Source organism: Trematosphaeria pertusa (assembly GCF_010094035.1).
Source record: "Trematosphaeria pertusa strain CBS 122368 unplaced genomic scaffold BU26scaffold_15, whole genome shotgun sequence".
Classification (NCBI taxonomy): domain Eukaryota; kingdom Fungi; phylum Ascomycota; class Dothideomycetes; order Pleosporales; family Trematosphaeriaceae; genus Trematosphaeria; species Trematosphaeria pertusa.
In genome coordinates, this window is record NW_022987226.1 from 168,388 (window position 1) to 179,867 (window position 11,480).

At 54.4% G+C, this 11,480-nt stretch overlaps 3 protein-coding genes across 3 annotated transcripts; 2 read left to right on the forward strand and 1 right to left on the reverse strand.

Moving 5' to 3' along the window:
• Positions 1-287: 287 nt before the first annotated feature.
• On the forward strand, positions 288-3,249 carry BU26DRAFT_435151 (uncharacterized protein; the record flags this gene model as incomplete). The annotated part of the gene is made up of 3 exons (XM_033824111.1): positions 288-533; positions 1,957-2,448; positions 2,488-3,249. The coding sequence occupies 3 exons, from the start codon at positions 288-290 to the stop codon at positions 3,247-3,249; spliced, it is 1,500 nt and encodes a 499-aa protein (XP_033679064.1).
• A 189-nt stretch (positions 3,250-3,438) lies between these two features.
• Positions 3,439-4,722, reverse strand: BU26DRAFT_92572 (snare-like protein). The gene is made up of 5 exons (XM_033836508.1): positions 4,534-4,722; positions 4,347-4,478; positions 4,194-4,266; positions 3,725-4,125; positions 3,439-3,664 (listed from the first exon to the last, which is right to left on the reverse strand). Exons 1-5 carry the CDS (start codon positions 4,552-4,554, stop codon positions 3,629-3,631), a joined length of 663 nt encoding a protein of 220 aa, XP_033679065.1. The 5' UTR covers positions 4,555-4,722; the 3' UTR covers positions 3,439-3,628.
• Positions 4,723-4,896: 174 nt separating this feature from the next.
• On the forward strand, positions 4,897-11,148 carry BU26DRAFT_608550 (Sec63-domain-containing protein; the record flags this gene model as incomplete). Its single annotated transcript, XM_033835852.1, has 2 exons — positions 4,897-5,272; positions 5,324-11,148. 2 exons carry the CDS (start codon positions 4,897-4,899, stop codon positions 10,873-10,875), a joined length of 5,928 nt encoding a protein of 1,975 aa, XP_033679066.1. The 3' UTR covers positions 10,876-11,148.
• Positions 11,149-11,480: the final 332 nt, after the last annotated feature.

Genomic DNA, 11,480 nt, shown 5'->3' on the forward strand with positions numbered 1-11,480 from the left:
CGCTCACGAAATACGCGATCCTGCTCGAACGGTTAGTCGAAAAAGGGTGGGTGACAACCCCTTCTTATTCCTCCTCCCCGAGCGTGGTGGCTGCCAACCACTCTTCGCAAAGGACTTTGCCACCTAACCCGCGAGCAGCCCAATCCAGTCCAACCACACCCGGATCACATTTCAGCAGCGCAACCTTGGAACCCTCGACCATAGGCAAAATACGCGACCTGCACCCTGCAAACCCCCATCATATGCCCCTGTGTCCACTCTTCCACAAGAAGAAAGCCACTGCAACAATGCCTCGCCAAAACAAATCCGCATCCCCTCCAAGCGATGAACGTCGCCGCCTCCCCGCCAGCATCATCTTCACCCCGACCGAGCTCAAGCACTACCGCCGCTGGCAGCGCCAAACCACGTCTCTCAAGCCGCAGGACCAAGGGCTCCTCCCCTCCGCGTTCGAGTACGCCGACTTCAAGGCCTGGCTTGCAAGGCGCGACTCGGGATGCTTCACCAACTCGCCCTTCGACGACATCGCAGCGCACGTCAGAGCCGCTCTCTATCCGAACACAGGAAAGGATGAGGTTGCGGTCGCTACCAAGTGTCGGCATGTGCTGCATCCAGCCGCTCAGGATGAAGAAGTGGACAGATGCCCCGTGTGCACCATCGAAGCGCACATGCGCTACATGAACGTGCTCACCCGCGCACTCGAGTTCGCTGAAGAAATCCCGCGCGATGACCGCCCAAAGGACGATGTCTACTGCCAGGCCTGGTACGCCGGGAAGCTCAAGCTCGTGCAGGAAGTCTGTCGTCTCGAAAATCGCGCTGCCGAGGAGGCCGATTGGATGGATAAGAATCCGGGACACCCGATCGTGGGATCAAAGACTGCTACCCAGGCCTTGCGCATGTACTGGGCGAGTATCGAGTATTCCGGTGCGAAGTGGCGGCCAGCCGGACGAGGAGTGAAGGAGAAGCGGAGTGTGAGTTTCGGCGAGGATACGAGCTTCACCCAGGGTCGGGATCTACTGTACTTCTGCCGGAGGTCGCCGCGCTATGAGGCTGGCAAGTACGCGATTGAGGGCGAGGAAGATGCTGATGATGAGGATGAGGAGGTGGGTGAAGAGGTGGATAACCAGTCGAAGGTCTCCTGGATGAGCTTTGCGGAGGAGAGCGAGTACGAAGATGATAGCGATGATGAGTGGGAGAGTGTGGAAGATGAGGACAGCTTCGAGGAAGTGGAGGGTGCGGAGTTCATCGTCTTTGAGTGACAGCCGTCTGAAGGCGTCCAGGATGGCTTTTGCCAATCTCAAGTTTCTATGTACAAGTAGATACCCAGCAACGCGGTAGTTGCAATGAATATGGTCCATATGATATTCCCTCGCTCCCGTAAAGGTCCTAAGCCCTTCAGGTTCCCTCATGCACTAACCCTCTCCGCGTCTTGCCACAACAAACTTTCACAGGCCATTAGTCACTGTCCATTTCTTCCGTGGCAACCTCTCCCAAAGTATCATTCCGAGAGTAATTCACCTCAGTCATTTCTAGGCAGCGCTTGTCCTCCTATGTTCCCACCATGCCCTCTCGTTCAAAACAACAACACCGTCAAGCCGAACCCAACCGCTACACACAACTGCTATACCCCACCATAGACTCTCGAAACAGCACATTAGAATCGAAGGAACGTCCCGAGCTCGATAGAAATAAGCGCCACTTTAATACTAGACCCGTTTCTACGAGCATCGCAACCTTGGAAAGTCCGCTAGGATGGCGACTAGACCCAACATCAGCGCCAGCACGCTGTTCGGCGAGAAAGAGATGAAGCTGTTCATCCGCTGGCAATACCTACAGCCGCACATGACGCAAGAGCGCTACTTCACGCTTCCGACCGCCTTCGAATACGAAGACTACCTCCACTGGCGCGACCACGAACGCGCCCGCTACCTGCCAAACAACTGTCTCCGCTCCGACGAGCCCCTCGCTCCCACGGAACCAGAATACGTCCCCTCGGATCGAGGGTTCACGCTCGCCGAGAAGTGCGGGCATCCTCTTCACCCCGCGCATCCTGGTGTGCGCGGGAAGTCAGAAGCGAAGACGTGTGAGGAAGAGAAGGAGGGGAGCGAAGTGCAAGACGAGATACTAGTACTGCGCTGTCCTTGCTGCGTGCTCAAAGCGCATCTACGGCTCCTAGTCGCGCTGTCCGAGAAATGGACCGATGTAGGCGGACCATGGCGACAGTTCGACCAAGGCAGCGTCGATGCATCGCTGTACGGGGACTCGAATCGCGCATTCCATCGCGCAAAACTGGGTCTTATCAATTCCGCGATTCGGTTCGAGACGTGGGCGGATGCGGAGGCGGGATGGGAAGCAGAAAACCTGGATAGCGATGTGGACGCAGTGAGACAGTATAGTGCGGGGAGGGCATGGGATCTGTATCAGAAGGGAATAAGCTTTCCGGCGCATTTGGTGCCTGCCGAGACGTTCAAGTTGATCGAGAAGCAGGAGAAGCAGAAGGAGGAGCCTGCGACGCCGACGACGAAGAAGCGGAAGCAACTTTCTTTCTCGCCGGATACACCCGAGGATACCAAACATCGCCCGAATCTGCTCTTTAGTCGCGGGTGTCCGTATTACAACCCAGAGTCACCTCACAAATGCCCGGACCAAGATGGCTGGACCGATACTTCGTTTCTACGCGACTACCACTACGCCATATCCCAATGTCGCATCCTGCTCATCACGAACGATCCGTCCTTATCGTACCTGACATACCGCAATCTGAACGCCGGTCCAGACCGCGGTGACAACATCTATGTCACCCGTCTGCTAGAGCTGGTTGACAACTGGCTGGATACAATGACGCCAGAGAATCGTCAGGGATGGATGGATTACTTCTCTGGAGCGAGCGAAATCTTTGTCGTCTACAAGGCCGACGGCAAGCCTGGGGAGGACTTCGATGACTTCTATACAGTCGATTCGCTTGTTGGGACTGGGGTCGAGATCTATGCGCGGATTGTTGGGGACATTGACGAGGAGGAGTATGTGGCGAGGGCAAGGATAGCGCCGCAGGTAGCCGCGGAGACGCCGGAGGACTTTTTTGACCAGGTATCGTTGGCGTCGGATCCTGAGTCGGAGGAAGACGAACTCGAGGACCTAGTGGATCCGAAAGATCTCGAAGCTGATGACGACCATATGGAGGTTGATATAGTGGGCGGAACGAAGGGGGTCGATGTACAGAAGCTTGGCCTGGATCCTGTGTCCTGGAAGTAGAGGCAGGGATTTGTAAAAGCAGTTGTAATGTACGACAGTGAAATCAAGCCCCCACTCTTCTGAAAACGTTGCACTCCGATGACTCCGCATCAGATGCGATACCATTGAAATACCTGTTCCATACCCAAGTTGCGGTTCGAGGATGCTATAAACACCTCCTCGCGAAGGCAATATGTGCGCCTCCGTGAGCGTTCTCTACTAGCTAGTTGAGCGACTATGAACTAATTAACACGGGAGCGTATAGATCTTAAGAAACGTTCCATAATGATATGTCATATTGCATTTGAGATGCCGAGGGTGTGCAGGGTTATGTGATGCAATCTATATCAAAGGAAGCAACAAAACGCCAGATAGACAATATGATGCTTCCGAAGCATGTTCACATAACCACACAGCAGGAATTCTGCTTCTTCGCCTGTGAGCCAGCGGGTTAGTAAAACCTCCAAGAGTGGTGCCTAGTCTAGAGGATACGGACCTGAGTATAGAACATCTTGCTCTGTGCACTCAAGATATCGCTCTTCGCCACCAGGTCCTCGATCTTCTGCCCGCGCTCAACCAAGCTGTCAACGGTCTTGTAGACGACGTCCTTGGCCTCAGCCAGCTCCTTCTGGATCCTCATGATGGTGTCCGCCTGCTGCGGGTCTTGGTATTTCGCGAGGTAGTCCTTCAGCTCGGGCATGGGAAGAGGGTTCCAATGGTGGACCTTCGCGTATTGGTACGTGATGTCGGCGTAGGCGGAGCGCGGGTATTTTGTGACAAATTCGTCGCACACCTTGGAGAGCAGATCACTGGCGACGCGCTCCGGGTATTCCTGATCGGTGATTATTACGCCGCAGACGTCTTCATCACAGCGATGTTGTGAGTAGAAGAGATACCCTGTACACGAAGGTTTCAGTCAGCTCTTGATTCCCTAGGCACGGCGGGGGGCGATACGAATCACTCACCATCTTGTTCGTAGTGTAATGCCTTTCGTTCTTGTGTTGTTTTTTTTGCCATTTGGGTTGCTCCGAAGGTCACCTTCGCGGGCTGTTAGCCCGCGTGCTCCGCCTCGACACATATCCAGATCCGTCTGATAACAGCAAGCTTCGGATACGTACAACTTGGGCGACGGTGCCGCCGGTGAACTTGTTGTAGTAGCTCTTCACCGTGTCCTCGCCGCAAAGCTGAGTCGCTCCCCGCGACTCGTCCTTGGCTGCCTCCTTGGCTTCCTCCGGCCCGAACTTGAGGATCTAGTGGTCCTCATTAGCGATCTGAGTGAGGACTGGCGGTGAGCGCGGAGCTTACGCCGACGTAGAGGACCTTCATGGTGACGGTTAGTTCCGAGTATTTGCGGTGTGAGGAAGAAAGTAGAGGAGAGCGGAGGTATGGTGGCGGCTTGGACGGGATGATGCTCACACGCCGTCAAGTTTCAACTACGGTGAGTGGCTGTGGCGGTGCGGCTTATGTCACCAGCCGCCTCATTGCGGCGGGGCAGATCCAGCCGAAAGACCTCAAACCTCTGAAAATCTCGGTGACACAACGACACGGGCAGACAGGGCCGTGCACAAGAGGGAAAGACGTCCAGCGCTTCCTTGGAGCCTTAGGGGCGCCCAGGACACGATAGAAGCGAATCCACTCACCTCGAACATCTTCGCAACCATAACGACAATGTCGCCGTCCGTGGAGACCGCTCAGGCGCAATGGCTGGAACAACTGGCTGCTATGCGGAAGGCGATAGCGGAGTTGAACCTCCCGCCTGATGTTCAGAAGACGCCAGCGTACGGCGACGACCTTGGCCTCGACGATGACGACCTTTCGGGGACCGTTAGTGGCGAAGATATCTGGGACGTCATTAGCGATGGCTACGAAGACGAGTACAGCAGCGATCACCTCGATCAGTACGCCGACGGCCAGCCTGGTGGGAGCCTGTATGATCAGCAATGGCTGGCGGAAAGGTGCGCAGATGTTGCTCGAATGGGTTCCGGCCTAGACGCGGCCGCGTTGAAGGAGCAAATCTCCGCAATACTAGCGAGCGATAGCAATGGTGGGTGAAAGAGAGAGGGTTCGTTTGCAACCGGCCGCTGACTGAATGCAGATGATGAATTGCAGATGATGCTTGCCGATATCGTAGGCTATGAGGAACTGGACCTCGTGGCCGACCTCATTGCCCATCGACGGGACATTACGCGGTCCCTGCACGAGCTGCCTCCGCATGAAAGCGCTCTTGGCCACCTGCAGACAAGAGCAGAGCGCGAAGAAGCGCTTAGACGGCAAGACTGGGAACACAAGCATGCCGCTCTGGCGCCCGCTCTGGACCGCAAAGGGCCCCAGTACCCGCACGTATACCGGACCTACGAAGCGGGCAACAAGCTCTCCGCTTACGGGAAGAAATACGCTTTGCCTCTAAACTACGCCCACTATGACGATAAAGTCTATGAAGAGTACGCGATTCCTGCAGCGCCGGTCTGCACAATCGGCGCCGGGCGTAAACTTGTCGAAATCAAAGAGCTGGACGGCCTTTGCCAGCGAACATTCAAGGGGTACAAGTCGTTGAACCGCATGCAAAGCTTGGTCTACCCGGTTGCCTACTATACAAGCGAGAATATGCTTATCTGCGCCCCAACGGGTGCGGGTAAGACGGACGCCGCGATGCTCACGATCTTGAACGTTATAGCCAAATACACCATCCCGAATCCAATCGAAGAGCCTGAATCTACTGACTTCACTACTCTTTCCGAGGACTTCAAGATCATATATGTCGCTCCAATGAAAGCCCTCGCTGCCGAAGTCACGGAGAAGCTTGGGAAGCGCCTTGCGTGGCTCGGCATCAAAGCTCGCGAACTGACTGGAGATATGCATCTCACAAAAGCTGAGATTCTAGACACTCAAATCATTGTTACCACTCCCGAGAAATGGGATGTGGTCACAAGAAAGAGTACGGGAGACACAGAGCTCGTTCAGAAGGTCCGTCTGCTCATTATTGACGAGGTGCACATGCTGCACGACGAGCGAGGTGCGGTTCTCGAAAGTTTGGTTGCCAGGACCCAGAGGCAGGTCGAGGCTACTCAGTCTCTCATTCGAATTGTCGGGCTGTCTGCTACGCTGCCAAACTACGTCGACGTCGCCGACTTCCTTCGAGTAAACAAGATAGTCGGCATGTTCTACTTCGACGCTTCCTTCCGTCCAGTGCCTCTGGAGCAGCACTTCATCGGAGCAAAAGGGAAAGCCGGAACTGCGAATTCGAGAGAAAACCTCGAACACATAGCTTTCGATAAGGTTGTGGACATGCTCAAGCTAGGCCACCAAGTTATGGTGTTCGTGCATTCACGCAAAGACACGGTCAAAACCGCGAGACAACTATACGAGAAAGCAGTAGGTGCTCAGTGCACTGACCTTTTCGACCCCACACTACATCCGGGCTTCGACGCTGCTGTCCGCGATATGAAGCAATCAAAGGGCCGAGAAATTCGCGAACTGCTGAACAAAGGCATGGGCACCCATCACGCAGGTATGCCTCGCTCCGATCGAAACCTCATTGAGCGTCTCTTTGCGGAGGGAGTCATAAAGGTCCTTTGCTGCACGGCAACCCTAGCGTGGGGTGTCAACTTACCAGCCGCCGCAGTCCTGATCAAGGGAACGCAAGTTTACAATGCGCAAGAGGGAAAGTTCACGGACCTTGGCATCCTTGACGTCTTGCAGATCTTCGGTCGCGCCGGTCGCCCTCAGTTCCAGGACACTGGTATTGGCTTCATCTGCACGACGCACGATAGACTCGACCATTACCTCAAGGCTGTTACGGAGCAACAACCCATTGAATCGAGGTTCTCCGCAAAGCTTGTTGACAATCTTAACGCGGAGATCTCGCTGGGTACGGTTACAACGGTACAAGAGGCTGTGCAGTGGCTGGGCTACTCGTATCTATTTGTGCGAATGCAGAAGAGCCCATTGAACTACGGCATCGAATGGTCTGAGATTCGAGATGACCCGCAGCTCGTGCAGAGACGCCGAAAATTGATCATCGATGCCGCCCGAACACTACAAAAGAGCCAAATGATCATCTTTAATGAGAACACCGAAGACCTACGGTCGAAAGATGTCGGACGCATAGCAAGCCAATTCTACGTTCAGCAATCCAGTATTGAGATCTTCAATACAATGATGAATCCGCAAGCTTCTGATGCTGATGCGCTCGCTATGGTCAGTATGAGCGGGGAGTTTGACCAGATCCAGTCTCGCGATACCGAAGAGAAAGAGCTCTTTGCCTTGCAAGAAGAGGGCTTCGTGGTGACCGACGTGAAGGGCGGCGTGGGGACACCTCACGGGAAGACCAACATTCTTCTACAAGCCCACATCTCGAGAGCAAGGCTGGAAGACTTTACTCTCGTCTCAGACACGAACTACATCAGGCAGAATGCCGCGCGTATCGCACGCGCACTGTTCATGATTGCGCTCAATCGCCGCTGGGGCTATCAGTGTCTCGTGCTCCTCAGTCTCTGCCAGTCCATCGAACGCCAGGTCTGGGCCATCGAGCACCCTTTGCATCAGTTTGATCTGCCACAGCCCGTTTTGCGTCAATTGGATCACAAGTACACTTCTATAGAAGCCCTGCGCGATATGGAGCGCGCGGAAATCGGCGAGCTGGTTCACAACAAGAAGATGGGTAATGTCATTGCACGGATATTGGACAACTTCCCTACACTGAGCATCGAAAGCGAGATTGCGCCCCTTAACAGGGACGTGCTTCGCATTCGGCTCTGGCTTACGCCCGACTTCAAATGGAACGATCGCCACCACGGTACTTCTGAATCATTCTGGATCTGGGTTGAGAATTCCGAGTCCTCGGAAATCTACCACTACGAGTTCTTCATCCTCTCGCGCAAGAAGCTCTATGACGCACACGAGCTGAACTTCACAATTCCGCTGTCGGATCCTCTACCTTCGCAGATCTATGTGAGAGCTGTATCTGATAGGTGGCTGGGTGCGGAGACAGTACATCCTATCTCGTTCCAGCACCTCATTCGACCGGATACCGAGAGTGTGTATACAGACCTGCTTAATCTTCAGCCACTGCCCATCTCCGCGCTGAAGAATCCTTTGCTAGAAGAGCTTTACGGACAATGCTTCCAATACTTCAATCCTATGCAGACACAGATCTTCCACTGTTTGTATCATACGCCAGCCAACGTTCTCCTCGGCTCCCCCACCGGTAGTGGCAAGACTGTTGCGGCCGAGCTTGCCATGTGGTGGGCCTTCCGCGAGAAGCCCGGCTCCAAAGTGGTCTACGTCGCTCCCATGAAAGCGCTGGTGCGCGAGCGTGTGCAGGACTGGGCCAAGCGGCTCGCCGGTCCTATGCGTTTGAAGCTGGTCGAGCTGACGGGTGACAACACCCCAGATACGCGCACTATCCGCGACGCAGATATTATTATCACGACACCGGAGAAGTGGGATGGTATAAGTCGAAGCTGGCAGACGCGCGGGTATGTACGGCAGGTCAGCCTGGTCATCATCGACGAGATCCATCTTCTAGGTGGCGACCGTGGTCCAATTCTGGAGATCATCGTATCCAGGATGAATTACATCGCTTCACAGAGCAAGGGTTCCGTCCGCCTATTGGGCATGTCAACCGCGTGTGCTAATGCAACCGATCTCGGTAACTGGCTCGGTGTGAAGGAAGGCTTGTTCAACTTCCGTCATTCGGTCCGTCCTGTGCCGTTGGAGATCTTCATCGACGGCTTCTCCGAGCAGCGAGGGTTCTGCCCGCTCATGCAGTCGATGAACCGCCCGACCTTCTTAGCTATCAAATCACACTCGCCAGAGAAGCCAGTTATTGTGTTCGTCGCTTCGCGGCGACAGACAAGACTGACTGCTCGGGATCTGATCAACTTCTGTGGCATGGAAGATAACCCTCGACGGTTCCTGCGTATGTCCGAAGAGGATCTCAGTCTTAATCTCTCAAGAGTCAAAGACGATGCTCTCCGAGAAGCGTTGAGTTTTGGCATTGGTCTGCATCATGCCGGCCTCGTCGAGACCGATCGCCAGCTATCAGAAGAGCTGTTTGCAAACAACAAGATCCAAATCCTTGTCGCTACCAGCACGCTTGCGTGGGGTGTCAACCTTCCCGCCCACCTCGTGGTCGTCAAAGGCACGCAGTTCTTCGACGCGAAGACTGAAGGGTACAAAGACATGGACCTCACAGACGTGCTGCAGATGCTCGGTCGAGCAGGCCGCCCACAGTTCGATTCTTCTGGTATTGCTCGCATCTTCACGCAGGATTCGAAGAAGGAGTTCTACAAGCACTTCCTGCACACCGGTTTCCCAGTCGAGTCATCGCTGCACAAAGTCCTGGACAACCATTTGGGCGCTGAGATCTCTGCAGGTACCGTCGCCACGAAGCAGGATGCGCTCGACTATCTCACATGGACGTTCTTCTTCCGACGCTTACACAAAAACCCCTCGTTCTATGGTCTAGAGATCTCAGCTGCAGAGCACAACACTATCGCCGCGCAGCAAATGGCCAACGACTACATGATCAACCTTATCGAAGCCTCGCTCAATGAACTAGCAGAATCCTCCTGCATCGCACTACAAGGAACAGGCGACATCGATTCCACGCCCCTCGGCAAGATCATGAGCTATTACTACCTCTCCCATAAAACGATCCGCCAACTCGTCAAGCACGCCAAGCGCGACGCCAGCTTCTCGGACGTCCTTTCCTGGGTGAGCCATGCCACAGAATACGACGAGCTGCCCGTCCGCCACAACGAGGATCTAATCAATGCCGAACTCTCCAAAGCGCTGCCACTCAAGGCTGATAACTTTGGCCTCCCTATGTGGGATCCCCACGTCAAGGCTTTCCTGCTCCTACAAGCGCACTTCTCGCGGATTGATCTGCCAATCTCGGATTATGTGGGCGATTTGAATAGCGTACTGGATCAGAGTATACGTATTGTGCAGGCATCCATCGATGTGCTCACAGAGCTGGGATATCTCTCCTCTTGCGAGGTAATGATCATGCTACTGCAAGCTATCAAGTCTGCGCGCTGGCCGACCGACGGTCCTCTCGCGATCTTTCCCGGCGTGGGTGCGGACAAGGAGAAGAAGAGGTTGGAGCAATCACAGGCTAATCTAAAGACTCTCATCGAGGTTACCACGGCGCCACCGGCTGCCCTCGAGCGAGCCGCGAAGTCCGCAAGCGTTGCGCCGCCAATGGTCAGGAAGACTGTCGAGCCAGTCTCCCGTCTCCCTGTTCTCAAACCCGGCCTCCCCAATGTCAATGCAATAAACCTATCGCTCAACATTTCGCGCGTCAACCCTGCGCGAAGTGGCCCAGGTGGTGTTCGCATCTATGCACCGCGCTATCCCAAGCCGCAAACCGAAGGCTTCTTCGTCATCCTCTCATACTCCGGCACCGACGAGATCGTAGCCTTGAAGCGCGTAGGTTGGAATGCGCCGAGTAGAGGTGGTGCAGCTGGTGGGAGTAGACTACAGGTGAGCACAAAGATCAAACTGCCAGATGAGGCACAGGGGAAGAAGTTGGCTGTCAGCCTGCTGAGCGATGCGTATTTGGGTATGAAGTGGACCTTTGGGGACGTGGAAGTTCCTGTGGCTCCAACTGTGGAGGATGGGAAGGGTAAGGAGAAGCACTGAAGTCGTTGGAAAATAGAAGAGTGTGGATGAATTTGGAGGTCTTCGAGGCTTAGTAGAAAGCACGGAAGGCGATTAGCGTATACCGGTGCCTAGTGGGATTCAGTGCCTGATCACTGCCAGACACTGTATCATATTGAAGCATGGCCAAATTGAATGACTATGTTGAGAGGACTATTTCCTCATACAACGAAATCTAGACACCGCAAAAGACTTCCTAGAGGCTTTCAGAAGGACCTCAGTCCGCGAAGAGCATTAGACAGTGCTGTGTGGTGGAAACGGCAGCCTAGAGTGCTTCGAGATATGAAGTCCTGATGCTGAGCGGCAGAGTCTTAGACTTGTATTGCATGGATAATGGTTCCGCCGTACGTCATGTTTGAGGAGGGTTGAAAAAGGCCGACCAGCGACTGAATTGACTTCTGTCTAACGCGATGCTTCTATCTACAGTGCAGACAGATAGTCCAAACAATTTGCCAACGTCCATCCATCATGCAGACACCGCAACAGGAGCAGCCATGCGTATCTAGTTCTGCACAGATACATCATCGCCATCGAGAGACAATTCAATGGTAGACTTAGCTTCAGAACTCGACGCCGAAGCCAATGAA

What these genes read in the sequence shown, in the direction of transcription:
- BU26DRAFT_92572 (XM_033836508.1), bottom strand. Translation starts at nt 4,554, where the DNA reads ATGAAGGTCCTCTACGTCGGC. An exon ending in GCGGCACCGTCGCCCAAGTT is followed by an intron (nt 4,267 to 4,346) that starts GTACGTATCCGA and finishes CAGCCCGCGAAG; the next exon opens with GTGACCTTCGGAGCAACCCA. An exon ending in GCAAGATGTTCTATACTCAG is followed by an intron (nt 3,665 to 3,724) that starts GTCCGTATCCTC and finishes GCTGGCTCACAG; the next exon opens with GCGAAGAAGCAGAATTCCTG.